General features: G+C 35.9%; 1 protein-coding gene and 2 long non-coding RNA genes across 4 annotated transcripts; all 3 read left to right on the top strand.

Annotated features, from left to right (window-relative positions):
• The first annotated feature begins 1,823 nt into the window (after positions 1–1,823).
• On the top strand, positions 1,824–10,368 carry LOC142172904 (uncharacterized). The gene is made up of 2 exons (XR_012702058.1): positions 1,824–2,059; positions 3,555–10,368. It is a non-coding gene; the product is annotated as an uncharacterized LOC142172904 (long non-coding RNA).
• A 6,228-nt stretch (positions 10,369–16,596) lies between these two features.
• LOC142172389 (uncharacterized) lies at positions 16,597–19,053 on the top strand. Of its 2 annotated transcripts, XR_012701734.1 has the most exons (5): positions 16,597–16,780; positions 17,133–17,423; positions 17,513–17,637; positions 18,110–18,186; positions 18,800–19,053. It is a non-coding gene; the product is annotated as an uncharacterized LOC142172389 (long non-coding RNA). The 2 variants fall into 2 exon arrangements; XR_012701733.1 differs by having other exon boundaries at positions 16,597–17,423.
• A 657-nt stretch (positions 19,054–19,710) lies between these two features.
• LOC107788733 (beta-1,3-galactosyltransferase pvg3-like) lies at positions 19,711–20,940 on the top strand. Its single transcript, XM_016610439.2, has one exon. The coding sequence runs from the start codon at positions 19,723–19,725 to the stop codon at positions 20,806–20,808; it is 1,086 nt and encodes a 361-aa protein (XP_016465925.2). The 5' UTR covers positions 19,711–19,722; the 3' UTR covers positions 20,809–20,940.
• Positions 20,941–21,221: the final 281 nt, after the last annotated feature.

Genomic DNA, 21,221 nt, shown 5'->3' with positions numbered 1-21,221 from the left:
GGCAACTCCATGCGTTCCATTTGAAATCGGGATACGAATTCCCTCGGTATTTCGTTATCCCTTTGTCTTATATTTAAAATGTACAATTTTCTTGTTGCGACCTTCATGGCCCAGGCGTGTGCCTTCACGAAAGAATCTGCTAACATGGCAAATGAGTCGATGGAATTTGGTGGCAGGTTGTGATACCAATTTGTTGCTCCATTTGACAAAGATTCCCCAAATTTTTCAATAAAATGGACTCAATCTCATCATCTTCTAAGTCATTTCCCTTTATTTCGCACGTGTACGAAGTGATGTGTTCATTAGGATCGGTGGTCCCATTGTATTTAGGTATATCCGTCATACGGAACTTTTTAGAAATGGGATTCGGAGTCGCACTTTGGGAAAAAGGCTTCTGCACGAACGTCTTCAAATCCAAACCCTTTAGGATCGGAGGTGCCCCCGGTATCTGATCGACTCGGGAGTTGTATGTTTCCATTTTTTTCATTATCTTTGAATTTCTTCTCTCGCGACTTAATTATTTTGGTGAGCCCCTCGAGCTTTTTTATTATTGCAGGATCAGTCCCTGATTTGTTACTATTCGACCTTTCTTGCACTAGCTCGGTACGACGAGTGATTTTTGGATCGACCACACTACGAATCCTATGTTAATTTTTCAATTGAGCAATAGCGGGCTGCTGAGCTTGTAGCATCTCGAATATTACCTGGAGGCTGACTCCTCCGTCTTCTCTGACCTGTGTACCTTAGCCACCAAATCGGTCTTCCCTACGTACACTCTCTTCGGGGTCCGTGCCTAGGTTCGCATTTAGAGAAACATGCAAACTGATATCGACTGGATCGGTGACTGGTGCTCCCGTGAGATTAGTCGGTGGCACCTCGACTGCTGGAGCAATTATATTGTCATTTTCCCCATGAAATTCGAGACTATCATCACCATGTACGGGTGCATTTTGTGAGTTTGACATGTTTTTACAAGAGAGCAAAAATACTTAACAAGAACAAGTGTGAAAATAACGTATGCTATCAGAATCAACACTGAAACAATCACCATTATCCTTAGCCCCATGGTGGGCGCCAAACTGTTTATCCTAATATTCGAGTAACAATTATACTTATATTGTGGTTTTAATGATATGTGATTTAATTCAATGCCAATTGATAAACAAGGAATTAAATAGATAAATTTTAGAGAGTAAAGTAAATCAAACCAGTACGCAAGCCAGATCTTGACCTCGACCTATGATAGTCTCGAGGTATGATAATAGGAATAGAAAATTATAAAGCAACTCTGATGAACAGTAAATGAAATAGAAAGTAATGAGCATATATTTTCTTATCAATGAACAATTAATGATGATTACAAATGAATGGGGTAGACATGTGATTTTTTACTCTCCCCAAGATTTTTATATTTTAGCACGTAAATATTTATTTTAGACCTAATATAGCTATTTCAACTCATTTTTACTCTTTTACTTTATTTTATTACAAGAAAAATCAAAATTACAAAAATTGTTCCATTAATGTTTTGTAGTCATTTTTAATCTTGAAAATACCAAAAAAAAATAGTTTATTTTAACGATCAGTCTTATTTTAATATTTGTTTTACTTAAGTAGGATTAATTAATAAATAAGATCGTATTTTAATCTCGTTCGCGAGGAAAGAATAAAACTTGGGCTCGAGCAACCCATCTTTAGGCCTAATTTTTGAACCTAATCATAATTACCAAACCCATAATTTCTAGTCTCATACCCCGAACCTAATCCCTACCCTATATAATAGTACCTAATCCCTACATAGACCTACACATAAAAGACCCCAGGATCCGCCGTTTCTCTAAAAAGAAGATCGAAGGAAAATCAGCCATCTTCTTTCATTTTGAGAAGAGATCAGCCAAAAAAAGGAGCTAACCTAAGAGAAGAGACTAACGCCTCAGACTTAGACAAAAAGAGGCAACAACTTCTTCTTCAAACAAAAAACGCAGAACCAACTCCATGGTCTTGTTTATTTCCTCTTGACAAAATTATTGATTAATCAAGGTTCAGATTCAATTTCAAGGTTCATTCTCTATCCTTTCCTTGTTATTTTTTTCAAAAAATACTTTTTTTAGTTGGAATAATATCGGAATTTTGATTAAGCATAAGATGTTTTGCTTTTGACATCCTTTATTTATAATTAGATTTCATTATTTTTGTGATTTCTTTAGATTATATTTGTTCATATAATAATGATGAATGACGTAGTAATTTTTTCTTTGTCTACAATTTTGATTTTATCCCTCATGGTTACAATTCACTTTGGTTAGATTTGTTAGTATTAATTGCCTATAAGAATTTGAAAGGGATCGTTGTCTGTTGAGTCAAGTCCTTGAACAATTAGCCTATTGGGCTAAAGGAATAATTTTGTTTCGTGAGTAAGGTTAAGCTGTATTTGATGCCATAAGCCCAAAAGAATAAAGACGTCCCTGTCCATATTCGTGCATATGCTGGCCCAATTTTGCTCAAACACATGTAGTTAGCCCACCATTTCATGACTAATTAATCTATTTCATGCTTCCTTATAATAATTCCATAACTCTTGGCCTTGAAATAATCTCGAGTTAACTAAGAAAGGAAATATTATGAACATCCGTGGTTGGCTTTAGTTAAATACTTTATTTTAAAATAAATTGAGGCGTGCCATGCCAAACAAAAATTTATAATCCATGGTCCTCAGATAATTAATTTTAACTCTTTAGAAATCAAGGTGCGCCATTAGTTGAATCTTCCATGGCTCTCGCAAACTTGAAAGTCCGTAGTTGCTTTAGGCACACTATTTTAAAAATTACCTTTCTAAACTCGGGTGTGCATTTATGTGATCCAAATCCAAATCTCAACAACGTTAGATAAAATCTGTCGTGGACCGCATGTGCATTTATGTGACGTGGTCCAAGATGCATTTTAGGTGACATTTAATCTTCCTAAAAAATATTTAAATAAATGCGGTTATAAAGTTAAAATTGAACCATATGTTAAAACATGTATTAAAATCAGATAATAGTCCAATTATAATAGTTGAGCGACTGTGCTAGAACCACGGAATCCGGGAATGCCTAACACCTTCTCTCAGGTTAACAGAATTCCTTACCCGGATTTCTGTGTTTGCGGACTGTAAAACAGAGTCAATCTTTTCCTCGATTCGGGATTTGAACTGGTGACTTGGGACACCATAACATTATCTCAAGTGGCGACTCTGAATTTAATAAATAAATAATCCCATTTCGATTGTCACTTAAATTGGAAAAAACTCCCTTATACTCCTTCCGAGGGGGTAGATAAAAAGGAGGTGTGAAAGCTCTGGCAGTTCTGCTGGGGAAAAAAACCCAGAACTTCTGGTTCAGGGTTCAAGTATTCAAGCTTAGAATAATTGTTATAATTGACTTTATTTATTATACTGATTTTATTGCATGTTTGAGCCTAATGTGCTAAATGCCGCTTATTGCCTCTTGTTACCGCTTTGATATTATTTGAATTGTATATAAACTGTTACGAAACCCTTCTCTTTTCATCTTCAGGGATGTGCACACTGGCGTGACTCCTCCTTCTGTTAGTGTCATACCTTGAAAAAAGAAAGAGGCTCGGACAAGTTATAAAGTCGGATGGCCTTTTGGTTCCCGGTACGTAGCCCCCTCCTCGGCTCGAGTTGTCCGCTCGGGTACACAAGTCTAGAACAATATACCCAGGTTTTTAGCTTAGAATAACTCAGCCTCATACCGGATCCCAAGTAGGAACGTTTGTTTGTATCATGTGCATTTGACTTTGGGGACTCAACACAAGGGTTGGGTCAGTCTAGGACAGGTGCACCCAAATTAAAAGACCATCCTAATACATCTTACGTGCTAATTGCGTATCTGTCTATTTCGGCTTGCATGCTGACTGGCTTCTAGAATAGGGAAAGAAAATGAAAATCGAAAAATAAAAGAAAATAGAAGAGAGTGAGAGGTAGGTATTTGAATTACAGTGAAATTCTGTTGAAATTTTAAAAAACAAAAAGAAAAGTCATTTCAAAATAAGTCATATTTTCTTTTGTTCCGTCAAAACTGGACGAACTACTCGGGTCTGATTCTCATCGGATGTGAGATATGTAGGCAAACCTCATCGGTTCCAGCCCATAATTTTCAAAAAATCCAAAAATATTTTCCTTTACTTCCTCTCTAGAAAAGTCTTTTTTTAGACCCCAATTTTCAAAAAAAAATCCAAAAATATTTTCCATTACTTGCTTGTTTAGAAGGCCTTTCTTTTAGACCCTAATTGTTTTTTTAAAAAAAATATATACAAAAATATTTTCTTTTAATTTCTTCCAAAAATCCAAAAATATTTTCATTCTTCTTTCAAGATTGAAAAGAAAATTCAAAATTCAAAAATATTTTCTTTTTTTAGAAGCATTTCTTTCATAAATTCAAAATAGACTTCCAAAAATATTTTCTTTCTTCTTTAGAAGTTTTTCTTTCGAAATTCCAGAAAACAAAATTAAAAAAAAAAACTTTCTTTTTTAGAAGTTTTTCTTTGCAAAAATGCTGAAGAAAAATTAAAATCAAAAAATATTCCCTTTCTTCTTTATAAGTCTTTCTTTCGAAAAAAATAAAATAAAAAATTCAAAAAAAAAGTAAGTTTATTTACGTTATTCATGATCTTCCCGAACTACGCAAGATCTGATTCATGTTCCCACATGATACGTAGGCAACTCACATCAGGTTCGATCACCATTAAAAAGAAATGAAAAGAAAATGTAGAAATGAAAAAATATTGATAATAATAAGGACCGACTGAGTCCATTCTAACATGTTTTGTTTTGAATTGTGAAGAGGGTTGAGGTGGTGGGTTTGTGGTAAGTTGAAAACTCAAGATCCAAGGAAAAATGATAACTAACATCGAAGCTGTTACAAGTGCCCAAGAGACTCAGGGTTAGAGGGTTCAACATGAGTCTACTCTGTTTGAGAAAAATAGAATACTGAAACAGCAAATGACCAAAATGTGTCAAGCATGGGCCAATGGTCAAGGACAGCCTCGTCATAAGTCACAATTTGCTACACAGCAAGAGCAGTACCACTCTCCTGAGTACCACTCGTACTCGTTTGATCTTCGTGCAAACATTGAGAAGCCTGCCTGAAAGATAGTACAGGAAGAAATGACCCAAAGAGTGAAAAGCTTAGAACAACGGTTGAAAAACATGCAAGGGTTGGCATGTCAAAAGAGTGTTGCCTTCAAAGATCTATGTATGTTCCCCGATGTCCACTTACCGCCTGGTTTCAAGATTCCCAAATTTGAAAAGTATGATGGACATGGAGATCCCATAGCCCACCTGAAAAGGTATTGCAATCAACTGAGAGGTGCGGGAAGAAATGAAGAATTGTTGATGGCTTATTTTGGGGAAAGCCTTACGGGAGTAGCCACGAATGGTTTATGGATAAGACACATCTTGCTGGTATGTCTAGGATGACATGGCATAGTCCTTTGTCAAACAGTTCCAATACAATGTTGACATTGCCCTAGACCGCAATTCCCTTTCAAACTTGAAGAAGAAACCAACTGAAAGCTTCAGGGAATATGCCATTAAATGGAGAGAGCAAGCGGCCAGAGTTAAGCCACCCATGGATGAGCACGAGTTAATTACTGTCTTCCTTCAGGCTCTAGAGCCAAATTATTTTCAAAATATGATATCCGCAGTGGGTAAATCCTTCTCGGAAGCAATCAAAATGGGGGAAATAATTGAGATGATCTTAAGACAGGCAAAATTAAAAGTCAAGCAATTCTCAAAGCCGCAACTCAGGCTGTCCCGATTGGATCCGATAATTTTAGTGACACGAATGAGAAGCATGAAGAAATCATGATGACAACGGTGTCGAGAAGAGGTCCCAGGAGAGCACCTCGAAGGTATGCGCAGCCTCATCAGGTTTTCCATGACTCCCCTGAGAATTACTATCCACCTCAGAACACACAATACTCTATTTCTCCACCTCAGTATGTTGGCCAGCCACCAAAACACCCTACAAGGCGAGCACGAGCACCGCAAAATCTCCTCCAGCCTCCACAAAATTTTCAAGTGCCCTATTATCCACATCTAAACCAGGGGTATAAAGGGGAACAAAGGTTGAAAGATAATTTTACGCCAATAGTAGAGTCCTATGCAAGTTTATTTGAGAAGTTAAAGCATCATGACATGATTGCACCCACTCCTCCAAATCATGTGGACCCACGTGCAAGAAGTTTTGACCCTTCTAAAAGGTGTAAATATCATTCCAATGCCCAGGGGCACAATGTTGAAAATTGTCGTGATTTGAAAAGAGAAATAGAAAGGATGATCCAGGAAAACCTGATTGTGATCCAAGATAGTGATACCCAGAATACAGTGCAGAATCCTTTACCAGCACATGACGATGCATACTTTGTGGAGATGATGCCTGGTGACATGGAGTATGAGAATCCTCTCGGAAACTTGCCGACCGAAATTGGAGAAGTCCATGGTGATTTTGATGAGCAAATTTGTGGCTAAATGTCAAGCTTAACAATTGAAAAGTCATTCTCTCCTTACGAGGAAGGAATCTTGGTAGCTTGTTTTGATGTTTTTTCTATTATCTGGGTTATTTCAGGGTTGTGATCCAGACTTTATTTGTTTTATTGAGACACACTCTTCTATCCCTCCATTCTATCTGGGTGAGTCTTGCCTGTCTGTTTTTGTTGCTATTTTCATTATCCGGGTTATTTTAGGGTAACTCGGATTTTAGGTTGCTTGTTTAGTTGTCAAACCCTTCCATCCTTATTCAATAAAATACAGTTTTTCCTTTCGTGTCATTCTATTTCTAGTTCTTTTTTCACTAGTTCTAATGACATGACATGCATGCGGAAATTTTGGCCAGATCTTAGAAATTGATTTAATCTGGAATTGAATAACTGAAAAAAAAACACTTTTGAGGACGAATAAAAAGTTGAAGTACTTTGGAACTAAGGTCGAGTAAAATTCACCTTCAATTCATTGTGAAGATCGGGCTTGAGGGTGTTTAACCAATTGAAGTTTGTTGGAAAGTTTGACATTAAGGGATGGAAAGTGTCTTGTGACCACGACACACCAAGAGGACAAACATGTTCGTCAATGCTGTGATCGCAAAAGATACTATGTTTGGCGCTCTCGAGGCTGGGAGGCCTTCTTTCTGCTTTCCAAACACTTTACATCCTTCGCTACCCATTTTGAGCCTGTGTTATTTTTTTTGACTACCCTCTTTTGGAATCAAGTTTAGAGTCAAGAGTCAAACAAATGAAAAATGAAAAAAAAAAGTGAAAAAGAAAAAAAAAGAGTCCATGTCCCAAGAGTACAAACTAGGCAATTCCTAGAAAGTTCAAGTGAAAAAAAAGGAAGAAAAGAATTGTCTGCCCTAAAAAAAAGAAGCTGGGGCAACTTGTTTTGAAAAAAAAAAAACAGAAAGAAAGATGAATTATAGTTAGGTCATATGCTTGAACTACGTTCGACCTGATTCCTTAAAAAAGGATACGTAGGCAGCCTCACGGTTCGGTCCAACCAAATAAGAATTTAAAAGAAAAAAAATTCAAAAAAAAAAATCTCCAATAGCTGAAACTGGGGCAAAAATTTTATTTTTAAAAGAGTCGATTCCAAAAGTTGTAAGTATACAACCCCGTCATCTTTAGTCTGTTTTGAGCCTCATGTCGGCCTTTCGTCCAACCCTATCCAAAAACCTTTCAAATAAAGACCTCCCGATATGCCTTCAAGAATGCCAAGAGAAGCATGCAATGAGCAACGGTTGTCACACGACATATAACACTGTCAAGTTACTCACAAAAAGTAAGAAAAAGAAAAAGAAAAAATGAGAGAGTTTTACTAGTGAAAACCCTCACGGGCACAATAAGGCGACGATAAGTAGAGATTAATAAATGAAAGATGCTTATTGGCGAAAATTCCTCGGGGCACCATTAGTCGAAAGTGAGTCGTGAAGCTGATGCAAAGGATTGGCACGAATAGGCCCGACTTCAAAGATCATAAGACTGGTAAAAGAGAAGATTGGATTAGTTTGATAGATCAGGCCGTTGAGTCTAAAATGCATGTCATGATCATTAAGGCTAGTTATTGAAAAAAAATTCTTCCTTATGTCCTTCAGGCAGGGGCATTTCTTGTTAATACTTGTTTTTTTGCACCATTGTGTCCTTCACTCTGAGTCAGTCCTTGTCAAAACAAGCAAGAAAAGATTTCAAAACTGCTACCAGCTTTTCAGTTGCACAAAGTGAATTTGGACAACACACTCAGTTGTTACTGCCAACATGCCTTGAGTATTCATGCAAAGGCTCCCCATAAAGACTCTTGTCAGCCTACTTGGTGCAAGCAAAGATAACTAGTGACTCTATCTGACAGACAAATTGCTCAAAAGTAGGAAGTCATTCAAGATATCGGAAAAGGTCACCTAAGCAAAGATCTCCAATTGGGATAAGGCTGATTGAGCCACAAATACAAATGGTACTAGGTGTGAAACAATTAGGGTTGATGCAGAGCAAAGTTTCCTGAACCGACTCAAGCTGATTGAGCAGAAGCCAAGCTGCCCCAGACACAAGTCCACAAACTGACCACCATTTTCAAAACTGATAAATATTTCTTTGCGTGAAACAGGAACAAAGTAATGCAAGGAAAGTGGTTCAAAAAAAAGAAGAAAAAAAAAAGAAAAAAAAGAGCTGATAGGGGGAAGTTTCTCAAATCGTTGGCGTTTATCTGTTTTGCTAGTGTGCATAAATTTTGCATTGCTCACCACATTTTTCCTCCTAGGATAAAGTCCTAGTGTGATGGATTTTTCCCCAATCAAAATCTTAGTCTGATGAACTTTCTCCTAGGATAAACATCTTAGTCTGATGAATCTTTCTCCTAATATACAAAAAACAAATCCTAGTCTGATGAATTTTTTTCCTAAGATAGAAAACCTAGTCTGATGAACTTTCTCCTAGGATAAAAATCTTAGTCTGATAAATCTTTCTCCTAAGATACCAAAATAAAGAGACCTAGTCTAATGAATTTTCTCCTAGGATTAAAATCTTAGTCTGATGAATCTTTCTCCTAAGATAGAAGACCTAGTCTGATGAACTTTCTCCTAGGATAGAAATCTTAGTCCGATGAACCTTTCTCCTAAGATACCAAAAAAAAAAGTAGAAAAGATACCTAGTCTGATGAACTTTCTCCTAGGATCAAAATCTTAGTCTGATGAATCTTTCTCCTAAGATAGAAAACCTAGTCCGATGAATTTTCTCCTAGGATAATAATTTTTAAAAAGAGAAGGGAAGTTTGGATTTGACAAAAAGAGGGTCAATTTTTAGTTTTCTTGAAATCAGGGGTCCCGCTTGGAGAATAGGGTCAGTCTTTACTTTAGTCAAGCTTAGTTTATAATTTTCCGCAAGCTCAATCACTTTTAGGAGACGTACATCCTAGTCTAGTCTTTAGTTTACTCATCATTGCATCAATAGTATAAGTGGTTTACAATATTGCTACCAACTCACAAATCTTCCTAGTGCAAACTGGGGCAGAAAATTTTGTTTGTTTTGTTGGTTTTGATTGCAGGCACTCACAGGGAAAACAAGGGAACACAGAAAGTTCAGCAATCAGGCGCCCACCTGGAGAACAATGGAAAACAGTTCAAGTTTCGAAGGAAGATAGGTCAAGTTCAGCAATCAGTCGCTCACCTGGAGAACAAGAGAAGACAACTCAAGTTTCAAGGGAAAACAATGTCAAGTAACAAGAGAAGACGGTTCAAGTTCAGTACTCAGGCTCCCACCTGGAAAAAAGGTGAATTCAATTCAGAATGCAATTCAGGTCAGCAACAAAAGAAGCTCGCATCAAGAATGCGAGTCAGCAGTCCAAGATAATCAACAGAAGTGAGTCACAATCTAGAAAAAAAACAAAAAAAACAAAAAGAAAGACAAGAAGTGAATCCAAATGCAGAAGTTAATGAAAGATGTGACCTGCTAAAGACAGGGATGAGGTCACAAGCTCTGCATGTCCCGTCTTGGTTTGAAAAGCTGAAGAAGATTGAACCAACACCTGTGGCTAACAAGTATCAAGATTCAGATCAGGGTCCGCATGAAAAACCAACCAAGACTCAAGATCAAGCTTCAGAAGTCTCATAGATAGGAATCTTATAACTCGTAGATGATAGGCTTAGTTAGTCTTTTTTATTTTTGATTTTGATGTAATAACGGGACCACGGACCAGAACCTCAGCGGAACGGCACCACGACCGGCTCTCCACCTCGGCATACTCCATTACCTCATTCACCTCTGAACTACATATGGCATGATTCCTTTATAGCCAAGGATATGTAAGTAACTCAGATACCAGGGCTCCGTCGCATTCTCCTTTCTCTTAGTTTTTGGTCTCCTTAAATAAAGGTCGAGTCAAAAACCTGTCAAGTCATTCTTTGTCTGAAAACTCTTCACATTTCTAGTCAAAGAGGGGCAGCCATAGACATGTGATTTTTGACCCTCCCCAAGATTTTTATATTTTAGCACGTAAATATTTATTTTAGACCTAATATAGCTATTTCAACTCATTTTTAATCTTTTACTTTATTTTATTATAAGAAAAATCAAAATTACAAAAATTGTTCCATTAATGTTTTGTAGTCATTTTTAATCTTGAAAATACCAAAAAAAAATAGTTTATTTTAACGGTCAGTCTTATTTTAACATTTGTTTTACTTAAGTAGGACTAATTAACAAATAAGATCGTATTTGAATCTCGTTCGCGAGGAAAGAATAAAACTTGGGCTCGAGCAACCCATCTTTAGGCCTAATTGTTTGACCTAATCCATAATTACCAAGCCCATAATTCCTAGTCTCATACCCCGAACCTAATCCCTACCCTATATAATAGTACCTAATCCCTACATAGACCTACACATAAAAGACCCCAGGATCCGCCGTTTCTCTAAAAAGAAGATCGAAGGAAAATCAGCCATCTTCTTTCATTTTGAGAAGAGATCAGCCAAAAAAAGGAGCTAACCTAAGAGAAGAGACTAACGCCTCAGACTTAGACAAAAGAGGCAGCAGTTTCTTCTTCAAACAAAAAATGTAAAGCCAACTCCATGGTCTTGTTTATTTCCTCTTGTCAAAATTATCGATTAGTCAAGGTTCAGATTCAATTTCAATGTTCATTCTCTATCCTTTCCTTATTCTTTATTTCAAAAATACTTTTTTTAGTTGGAATAATATCTGAATTTTGATTAAGCATAAGATGTTCTACTTTTGACATCCTTTATTTATAATTAGATTTCATTATTTTTGTGATTTCTTTAGATTATATTTGTTCATATAATACTGATGAATGACGTCGTAATTTTTTCTTTGTCTACAGTTTTGATTTTATCCCTCATGGTTACGATTCACTTTGGTTAGATTTGTTAGTATTAATTACCTATAAGAATTTGAAAGGGACCGTTGTCTGTTGAGTCAAGTCCTTGAACAGTAAGTTTATTGGGCTAAAGGAATAATTTTGTTTCGTGAGTAAGGTTAAGCTGTATACAAAGAAAAAATTACGACGTCATAAGGACGTCCCTGTCCACATTCATGCATATGTTGGCCCAATTTTGCTCAAACACATGTAGTTAGCCCACCATTTCATGACTAATTAATCTATTTCATGCTTCCTTATAATAATTCCATAACTCTTGGCCTTGAAATAATCTCGAGTTAGCTTAGAAAGGAAATATTATGAACATCCGTGGTTGGCTTTAGTTGAATACTTTCTTTTAAAATAAATTGATGCATGCCATGCCAAACAAAAAATTATAATCCATGTCCCTCAGATAGTTAATTTTATCTCTTTAGAAATCGAGGTGCACCATTAGTTGAATCTTCCATGGCCCTCGCAAACTTGAAAGTGCGTAGTTGCTTTAGGCGCGCTATTTTAAAAATTACCTTCCTAAACTCGGGTGCGCATTTATGTGACCCAAATCCAAATTTCAACAACGTTAGATAAAATGTGTTGTGGACTGCGGGTGCATTTATGTGACGTGGTTCAAGATGCGTTTTATGTGACGTTGAATCTTCCTAAAAAATATTTAAATAAAAGCGGTTATAAAGTTAAAATTGAACCATAGGCTAAAACATGTATTAAAATCAGATAGTAGACCAATAATAACAGTTGAGCGACCGTGCTAGAACCACGGAACTCGAGAATGCCTAACACCTTCTCCCGGGTTAACAAAATTCCTTACCCGGATTTCTGTGTTCGCGGACTGTAAAATAGAGTCAATCTTTTCCTCGATTCGGGATTTGAACCGATGACTTAAGACACCATAAATTATCCCAAGTGGCGACTCTAAACTTTTAATAAATAATCTCGTTTCGATTGTCACTTAAATTGGAAAAAAACTCCTTTATACTCCTTCCGAGGGGGTAGATAAAAAGGAGGTGTGACAAATGGGATCCCCACTTATATAACCGTCGAAGACCAATCCATTCGGAAATTCATGCCGTGATCTCCGGCTCGTTGCTGGTATCTCACTCTTCCCGTTACTGAATCATACCGACATCATCTCAAAGCATGCCTTCTTCTGACCTTGATAAATGTTGTCGACCTCAACCTTGGAAAGGAACTTCGATCCCGAGCTCGACGTCCTGGTCTTCCGACGTGATGTCACTTTTTCTATCGAAGAAGGAAATTGGATAGCCCCGATTTCCACCGTATACAGAAACATTGAATGATTTCACTGTCAAAATGGTGAAATATATATATATATATATATATATATATATATATATGACTACAAGAAATAAGCTAAATTGCGTAGGTTTATTTGTGGGAGTTATAAAAACCCTCACTATTAAATTATTTTGTGGAATTTATTTTAACCCCCACTATATAATTCTTTTTCTGGCGATTTTATTATAGAGGTTTTTTATAACCTCCGCAAATTGCATCAGATTGTGGGGGTTTTGTTAAAATGCTACAATTCGATACAATTTGTGGTGTTTAATAACCCCACAAATTAGGATATCAATCAAAAGTTTGAATTATGGAAAAACACCTTAGAGAGCAAGTATTTTAGAATAAATAGAAATAAGAGCGAATATACGCACCACAAGTTTAATCAGCATGTGAAGAGTGAAGTTGAGGTGAGACTAAACGAGATTGCGGTACTAAAATGCTAAGAATTTAATATCGATATATAGGTTCATTGTTCAAGAGAATAAAATAATAGGTAAAAACGTTACTCATATAAATTAAATCAGATTGTTATAATGGAGAAGTGCTATATATTATGTGATAGAAGGATATCTATCAAAGTGAAAGGTAAGTAATAGTTATAAGATCGATAATATTATATGGTAGTGAATGTTAAGTCAATAAAACCCAACATATCCCCAAAATGAATGTTGGAGAGATGCGGATATTAAGATGCATGACGGTTAAACAAGATTAGACGAGACGAAAATAATTACATTCACTAAAAACTGCATGCAACACGCGTTGAGAATAAAATAAGAGGTAGCTTGAGATTGTTTAATAATGTCTTGTGTCAACCTGCATACACACTAATCCATAAGTGTAAAATTAAAAGAAAACTACAAAATATTTGCACATGAATAACGACCCGACTAGTCGTTTTGCTTTCTAGAATCGCGTTCTCCTATATAAGACTTTCCGTACTTACTTTTACTGATTTATGATTTGCGGGGGTGGTTGGTTCGGGATTTGGAAGAGTTTGGGTTGAAATCGGAACACTTGGTTCCTTAAGGTTTGCTTAAAAGACCAAGTTTGACTTCGGTCAAAATTTTGAGTAAACGACCTTAGAATCGGGATTTAAAGGTTCCAACAGGTTCGTATGGTGATTTCGGACTTGGGCATATGTCCGGATCAGATTTTGGATGACCTGGGAGCGTTTTGGCGCCTAATAAGGAAATTAAAGTTGATTTCTTAAGGATTTTGAAGTTCTTTAAATTTGTTTTGGAGCGGGTTTTTGTGATATCGAGGTCCGAATGGAATATCAATATCGAGAATAGTTCATTTAAGACTGGCACGCAGAATTTGGTATCAATCCGAGTAGTATAAGTGTGTTTCATTACATTGGAAGTGAATTGAAGAACTTGAAGTTCATTAGTTTGATTCAAATGGTTTTAGGGGGTGATTCTTAGATTTAGCGTTGTTTCGGGTATTCTGAAGGTTTGAGCGAGTTCATTTTATGATTTCAAACTTGTCGGTATGTTCGAGCGGGGCCTCGGGGGCCTCGAGCGTCAATCGGATGAGGCTCGAGCTAAGTTGGAAATTTGAGAAGGGGCTGACGCTCCAGTTTTGTCATAACCGCACCTGCAGTTGGCCAGCCGCAGGTGTGATACCACAGAACGGCTTACCCATCGCAGATGCGGCTCAAGGGGAGGAGCCGAGGTTCAGCAGATGCAGCTCCTCCTCCGCAGAAGCGGTCGTAAGACCGCAGACGCGGCCCCAGCTGACCAGGCCTAGAACCGCAGAAGCGGGCAATCTCATGCAGAAGCGAGACCACAGATGCAGTCCCGTAACCGCAGGTGCGAAAATCGCTGAAGGTAGTGGCCTCTTTTTAATACGGAAATGTGTCATTTAATTCATTTCTTAGGCGATTTGGGATCTCCTACAGGGGAGATTTTAGCCTAGTATTGCGAGGTAAGTTATTTCTACTTAATGTGAGTTTAATACATAGTTTAGGGGTAGATTACACCATGTAAATTAGTGAAAATTATGAGTTTAAAGTAAAACCTAGTGTTTTGATAAAAGCAAGATTTAACCATAAAATTTGTTATGGAATGTAGCAGAAATCAAATATTCTTGATCCTTAGGTTATGGGTAACAACTTTCTTAAAAAAATTCCGGAATAGGGGCACGTGAGCCCGGGGAAGAATTTTAGGAACCACGCATTTACTGTTGGGAAATTACTTTAATATTTAGAATATGAACTCTTGAGCATGTATTTACTTGTTCTTACCTCATTTCAATAATTTTGGATCATTCGACTCCGATTTGAGGGTTTAAGCGCATTCTTGAATTTGGAAGTGAGCTTTGGGACGAGGTGAGTCTCCTTTCTAACCTTGTAAGAGAAAATTAACCACATAGGTGAATTAAATAAATGTATGTGGCTATCTGTGGGGGCTACATACGTACGTGGTGACGAGAGTCCATACGTAGCTACTATTATGCTAATTGTCCGGGTAGTTTAGGACCCGTATCATACTACACTTGCAAATGCTTGCGTCCTTACTTGCTACTAAGATCACTTAGGACATGCTAGAAATTGGTAAATAAATATAGATGGTTATACTCACTTACTTGAGAACTTGTATGAATTATTTGACTATAAATGAGCAATGTGTGCTTACTTGATAATAAATTGCTATTTGTGGATCGAGTCGATCACCTCGGTAGAAAATAGATGCATATATGGTTCGCGTCATTCGATCATCTGGCAGTGCACACTTTATTATTATATTGGACCATGTCGTATGACCTCAACACAATGTGCGCATGTTATTTGTATGGAACTTTCCATGAATTACCTCGCTTAAATGCTTTGAAATGTAACTTATTACATGACATGACTTAAATTAATATGTTGTTAGAAAGGGATATATTATTTCTCCTTGTTCTTGGACTATCATTATATTCATGCTATTCATGTTTAGCGTAACACTTAAACTGTATTATTATTGACCCTAGTAGGTGTCAAGTTGACTCCTCGTCACTACTTCTTCGAGGTTAGACGGGATACTTTCTAAGTACATGGTGTTTATGTACTCATACTACGCTTCTATACTTAAATATACAGGATCTGATACAGGTGTATCTAGCTACCTATCAGGCTCGCGTTCCTGATACTTGATTGAGATCTCACGGTGAGCTTCCCCTTCTGAGCCGTTCAACAGCATGCCGGAGTCTCTTCTTTTGTTTATTTACTGTCTATTCTATCTCAGGCAGTAGGATAATTGTATTTTTGGTACATTCTACTAGTTGCCCTAGTACTTGTGACACTAGTTCCTGGCACACACATTTGTAGACTACTATTTTGGATTGTATTTCTATTATTATGATCTTGTTAATTATTGATTGTTTAAAAATTTAAGATTTATTAAAAGTTGGGATGGTTTTGTAAAATAAATGACAACTCACTAGTTGATTAGGCTTGGCTTGCCTAACAACGGCATTGGGCGCCATCACGACCTATAATGGAATTTGGGTCGTGACAGTCTTATTCATAATATTAGACATTTTGAATTTAAATAATTAATAGTAGTAATTTTAAAATTTTGTTACATTTTATTTAATAAAGGATATTTACAATTTTAATTTAGTGATGTTTTAGATTTTTCTATATATTTTAATTTATTTGGATGTGTTGTTTTTGTGTGTGTAGTATATATGTCAATAATGTTTAAGTATATTTTATTAGTAATAAGTTAGCTTTAATGCCTAAATTTTCTTCTATTTAAATAGTAAAAACGAAATAAATAAAAGAGAAAGGAAATAATTAAAAGACAATATTGGACATCATCTACTTAGGTTTAATATGCACATTACGGGGTAATTAAGAATTAGACTCAAAATTTTCTGAACTAAGCGGGCAAAATTCCCTCTCTTTTCTCCCTCCTTTTTTCATAGGGCACGATATCTTTCACAAGGGCCCAATTCCCCCTCCCCAACTCACAAAATCTATCAGGAGGCTCAATTTTCCCTTCCCAACTCGCTAGAAAGATAAGCTCAATTCCCCTTCTTCATCATCTTCTCTACATAGTAAGTCAGTGCAATTCAAAAAATAAAAGATTGTCATGCTCTTTATCTTATTTTCTGTTGCGCTAATTTTTATTTACTTCCCGATGTAGAGTTTGCAATCGAAATTGTTTAAATATTCTTGTGGATCTGTATATTATTACAAGTATTGGGTTAAACTGTGATTCATTATTGTGTGGTCCTTTGTTCTCGAGTTCCTGATTACAAATGAGTGAGTACTTTTAAGAGCCTAGGTTTTTTACCGTGTATTTTGCTCTTCAATTTTGCTTTGATAGTTAAATTTTAATAACAGGAAATCATGTGAGTAATATAGAGTAATTTGTTTCATATTCTCTTATAGCTGTTATTGATATAGATACTAGCAGGATTCATGTATTAGAAGATTTGAGTACGTTCCTCAAGATATATACGAGATGTTAAAGTAAGCTAGTTGTATATATATTTCATTTGTTATGATATATGTATTTGAATTTGTTATGTTTGTTACTCTAGTTTAAGAAATACTTCTATCATACTCCTTCCCATTTCCCTTTTCATAATGCATGATCTATTCGAGTGCAAAGAAGCATGGTGAAGGAATATATTTCGCTGATGAATATGTGTGCAAAAGTTTCAGGATTACTTACTGATATGATAGTATTGAGGGGTAAGTTATGCTTCTTAACTTGTCTCTTGACCAAGTGTTTGTTTCGTAGAAGGCTTACTTTTTTATATAACAAACTTCTTGGATTATAGGAAGCTACATTTATTAGAAGAACATTTGCAGCATTAAACACCAGTTGAAGTTACAAAGAAATGGTAGCCTTGCGAACAATTAACACAATTGGCTCATTGACATCTTGCTATATATGTGGCTACAGGTAGATGGAAACTTTATATACAAGTCTAAACTCACAATTTATATAAATTGGTGGTGGTTTTCTTAATAAATTAATTGCATATTGATTTTTCTTATCCCTAAGACTACTGCTTACTGCAAAATACAATAATTTTCAGAAACAACAAAGGTCCCTGGCTAATTGATCATGTTATCAATTTTTCCTCTTATGGTGATAGGTGATCCTGCTATCAATTTTTCCAACTCAAATAATATGAAGGGCATATAGTAATTATTTAATTAGCTTAACAATATTATTTTCCTAAAGTTTTAATGGATACTGAGATAGTTAACTGATGAGGAAGAACAACTTAAAGAAACTAATCAAACAAAAATTCTAGAATTCAATTATTGAGATGTCATGTAAGTTGCCCCCAACATTTTCAATCCTTGCACTTCTTTTCCCTGGGTTATGTTAAGTAACTAAGAGTATTTTGTTTCATATTTTTTTGCAGTTATTACTAATATAGATTCTAGTGGAATTCATTCCTTAGAAGAGTTGATAAAGTCCCTCAAGAAACGAGATGTTCAAGTAAGCTGGGAGTATACAAATTCTATATTTTTAGTTAAAGTTTTGGCACTTTTTTTTTTTGCTTCTTTTGCTTGAAGTTAGCTCCAGAAGACTTTGATACTCGTTTGTTTGTTTAACTAATTATTATTCCCCCTCCTATTTTATTAGTTCATTTCTTCTACTTCAGTATTTCAGTGTTTTTAGCGGTCAACTTTGGTGCAAGTTTAACTTCTATTAATCATAGGGCTGGATTGAAGCTTATACTTTATTTTTTTAATTCTAATGTTAGAAAACCTATCGAGGTTGACTTATACTTTAATAATTACATATGTGATATTTTTCATGAATATATAGCTAGAATTTATGCCGCCAAGTAGAATAATTTGTAAGTTTTGTGATGATATATGAGGAAACAACTATGTACTTTAGTTCTTATTCATGTGAGAGTATCTAGCAACTTCTGTTAAATGTTGTTACTTGTTAAGCCAAGTGACAGATTTGTTTGTTAGAAGATTTGGAGCTTTCATTTATTTATGTAACTGGATTTGTCCAACAACGTCTGTATAATGCTATTATGAGAGTATGCTACTTGTTTATAACATCTTCCTCGAATGCTTTTGTTTAATTGTTTCAGCATAGTGATGTGAAGAGCGAGTCTGCTTCACCCGTGGGTGTAAGAGTATCATCAAGTGACGGCAATACAAATCACCAAGCAAGTACTTTGGATTTTTGTATATTTATTCATTGAGGAACTACCCTAGATTGTCTAATATTAAAGTTATTATATACTTTATGTGTTTGTATAACTTTAGTTTTATTTCAATTTGATTTGTAATGTTTGTTACAAACATACAATAGATATTTTAATGAAATTTGTTTTTTGTTGTATGAGTTATTTAGTAAAATTATTTATTGAATCCTAAAATTAAAATCTTTAAATAGGTATTGCAGCATTTATAAACTGCCAATATTAAATATATTTTTTAATGATTGAGTTCAAATTGTGGGGGGTTATAAATCCCCACAAATGATTTTTTTAAAACATTAAGATGATATTATTTGGGTTACAAACTACCACCTATTTGCCTTTGAAAACCGCCACAAATTAAAAATTTATTTTGTGGCGGTCGTCATGGAGGTTTTAGAAAACTGCCACAAAAATGCTCGTGGCGAACATAACTGCGACATTTTTTAAAACTGCCACAAATTAACAAAAAAAACCCACAAAATGAGCCCTTTTTTGTAGTATATATATATATTTGTGACATCTCTTAGCGGTTTCGGAAGAACCAATTGGTGAAACAAATGATTTATTTTCAAATAAAACAATTTGAAAATTTTGTGAACCAAATTTTCTTTACTAAAGTGTTTATTCCCTTTTCTCTAATTTTCTAAGCACCGCGTATATTAGTGGGAAGAGAGATAAACATATTGGATCGCACCCTAATTTTCTCATTTCGTGTACTTGAATCCAATCGATTCAAAGTCAAATCGGTGGACTCGGTAGCACGATATGGCCAACCAAAATCTTTAAACTCAAGGAACTTTGTGTACTTTATGATAACTAGTTTTCAAATTGAAATGCTGCCCTTTAATCTCCATAAACCCATTCTCTCAAAGCTTCGCTCTTTAGCCTTTTTTCCTTCACAAAAATTTGCTTTACATGTTACGATGAAGACATACAAACCAAATGGCCGACGTTTCATCATTTCCTCATTTTTCTTTATTATATTCCTTTGCATTCTAGCTTCAATCAATGAAATCCGATTTGACAGCTTTTTGATGTTAGGTAGATGTGCTCTCTCTCCAACACCAAATAGTAATTCTTCTTCTGCTACAGACTTTCTTAGTGTAAATTCCTCCTCCTTGTCCACCAATAACGAAATCCGAATTCTCATCGGAATTTTGACACTTCCCGATCAGTACCAAAAGCGACACTTCCTGCGTCTAATCTATGGAACACAACCTCCAATAATGGATGCAAAAGTTGACATCAAGTTTGTGTTCTGTAATCTAACAAAAGAAGATCAAAAGGTATTAGTGGCACTTGAAATAATGCGTTACGACGATATCATCATCCTCAACTGCCAAGAAAATATGAACAAAGGTAAGACGTATACCTATTTTTCCAGCTTGCCAGATCTTTTTTCAGTCTCAGATGACCAGCCATATTATCCACCTTATCATTACGTGATGAAAGCCGACGATGACACATATATAAGGCTTGAGAGTTTTGTAGAATCCCTAAGCCCATTGCCTAGGGAAGATTTGTACTATGGTTATGTTATTCCATGTCCAAGCATGGACCCTTTTGTTCATTACATGTCAGGAATGGGTTATTTAGTGAGTTGGGATATAGCAGAATGGATAAGAGAGTCGGATATTCCTAAAAGTCATTTAGAAGGGCCAGAAGACAAGGTTTTTGGAGAGTGGCTCCGAGATGGTCACCGGGCAAGACATCGGTACAATGCTAAATGGTCTATGTACAATTTCCCCGAGCCGCCGACGAGATGCACGCACGAGCTGTGGCCGGACACGATTGCAGTTCATCTACTGAAGAATCAAGAAAAGTGGATTCAGACCCTCAACTATTTCAATGTCACGAAGGATCTTAAACCATCTAAGTTGTATCATATACCTTAGGCAAACACGTATTTTCCTCTGTTGTCCAGTTAACGTGACAATTTTTCTCTGATGCATTGATATTCAAAGAGAAAGAAGTTGCAGAAATTCATTACACAATCTAGCGTTTAAATTTTTAAGGGGTTTCATAATATCTTAATAACCTAATCATATCTATTTGCAAACCAAAATCAATATGTGATTACCAAAATGAGATCAACTTTTCACGACCTTGAAATTCATGTATGGTGAAGAGTAGGTTACATAGAGCAGTTTCCATTCTCATGCAAATTTACCTAATTAGAAATTACAGATAGGTTTGACAATTTGACCAAAAGTGCAAGCAAGAAGCTACCTAATCTGGAGTGAGACTAAAGTTAGGCTCACTTCCATAACCTTATTTCCGCCAAGATAGAATAAATGCATGTGACTGC

This window comes from Nicotiana tabacum, chromosome 18, assembly GCF_000715075.1.
Source record: "Nicotiana tabacum cultivar K326 chromosome 18, ASM71507v2, whole genome shotgun sequence".
NCBI lineage: Eukaryota > Viridiplantae > Streptophyta > Magnoliopsida > Solanales > Solanaceae > Nicotiana > Nicotiana tabacum.
Note: the sequence above shows the minus strand (reverse complement) of the source record. Positions and strands in the feature narration are given on the sequence as shown.

Bases quoted from the DNA above. Each gene is read 5' to 3' on its own strand.
- LOC107788733 (XM_016610439.2), top strand. From the start codon at position 19,723: ATGATAACTAGTTTTCAAATTGAAATGCTGCCCTTTAATCTCCATAAA.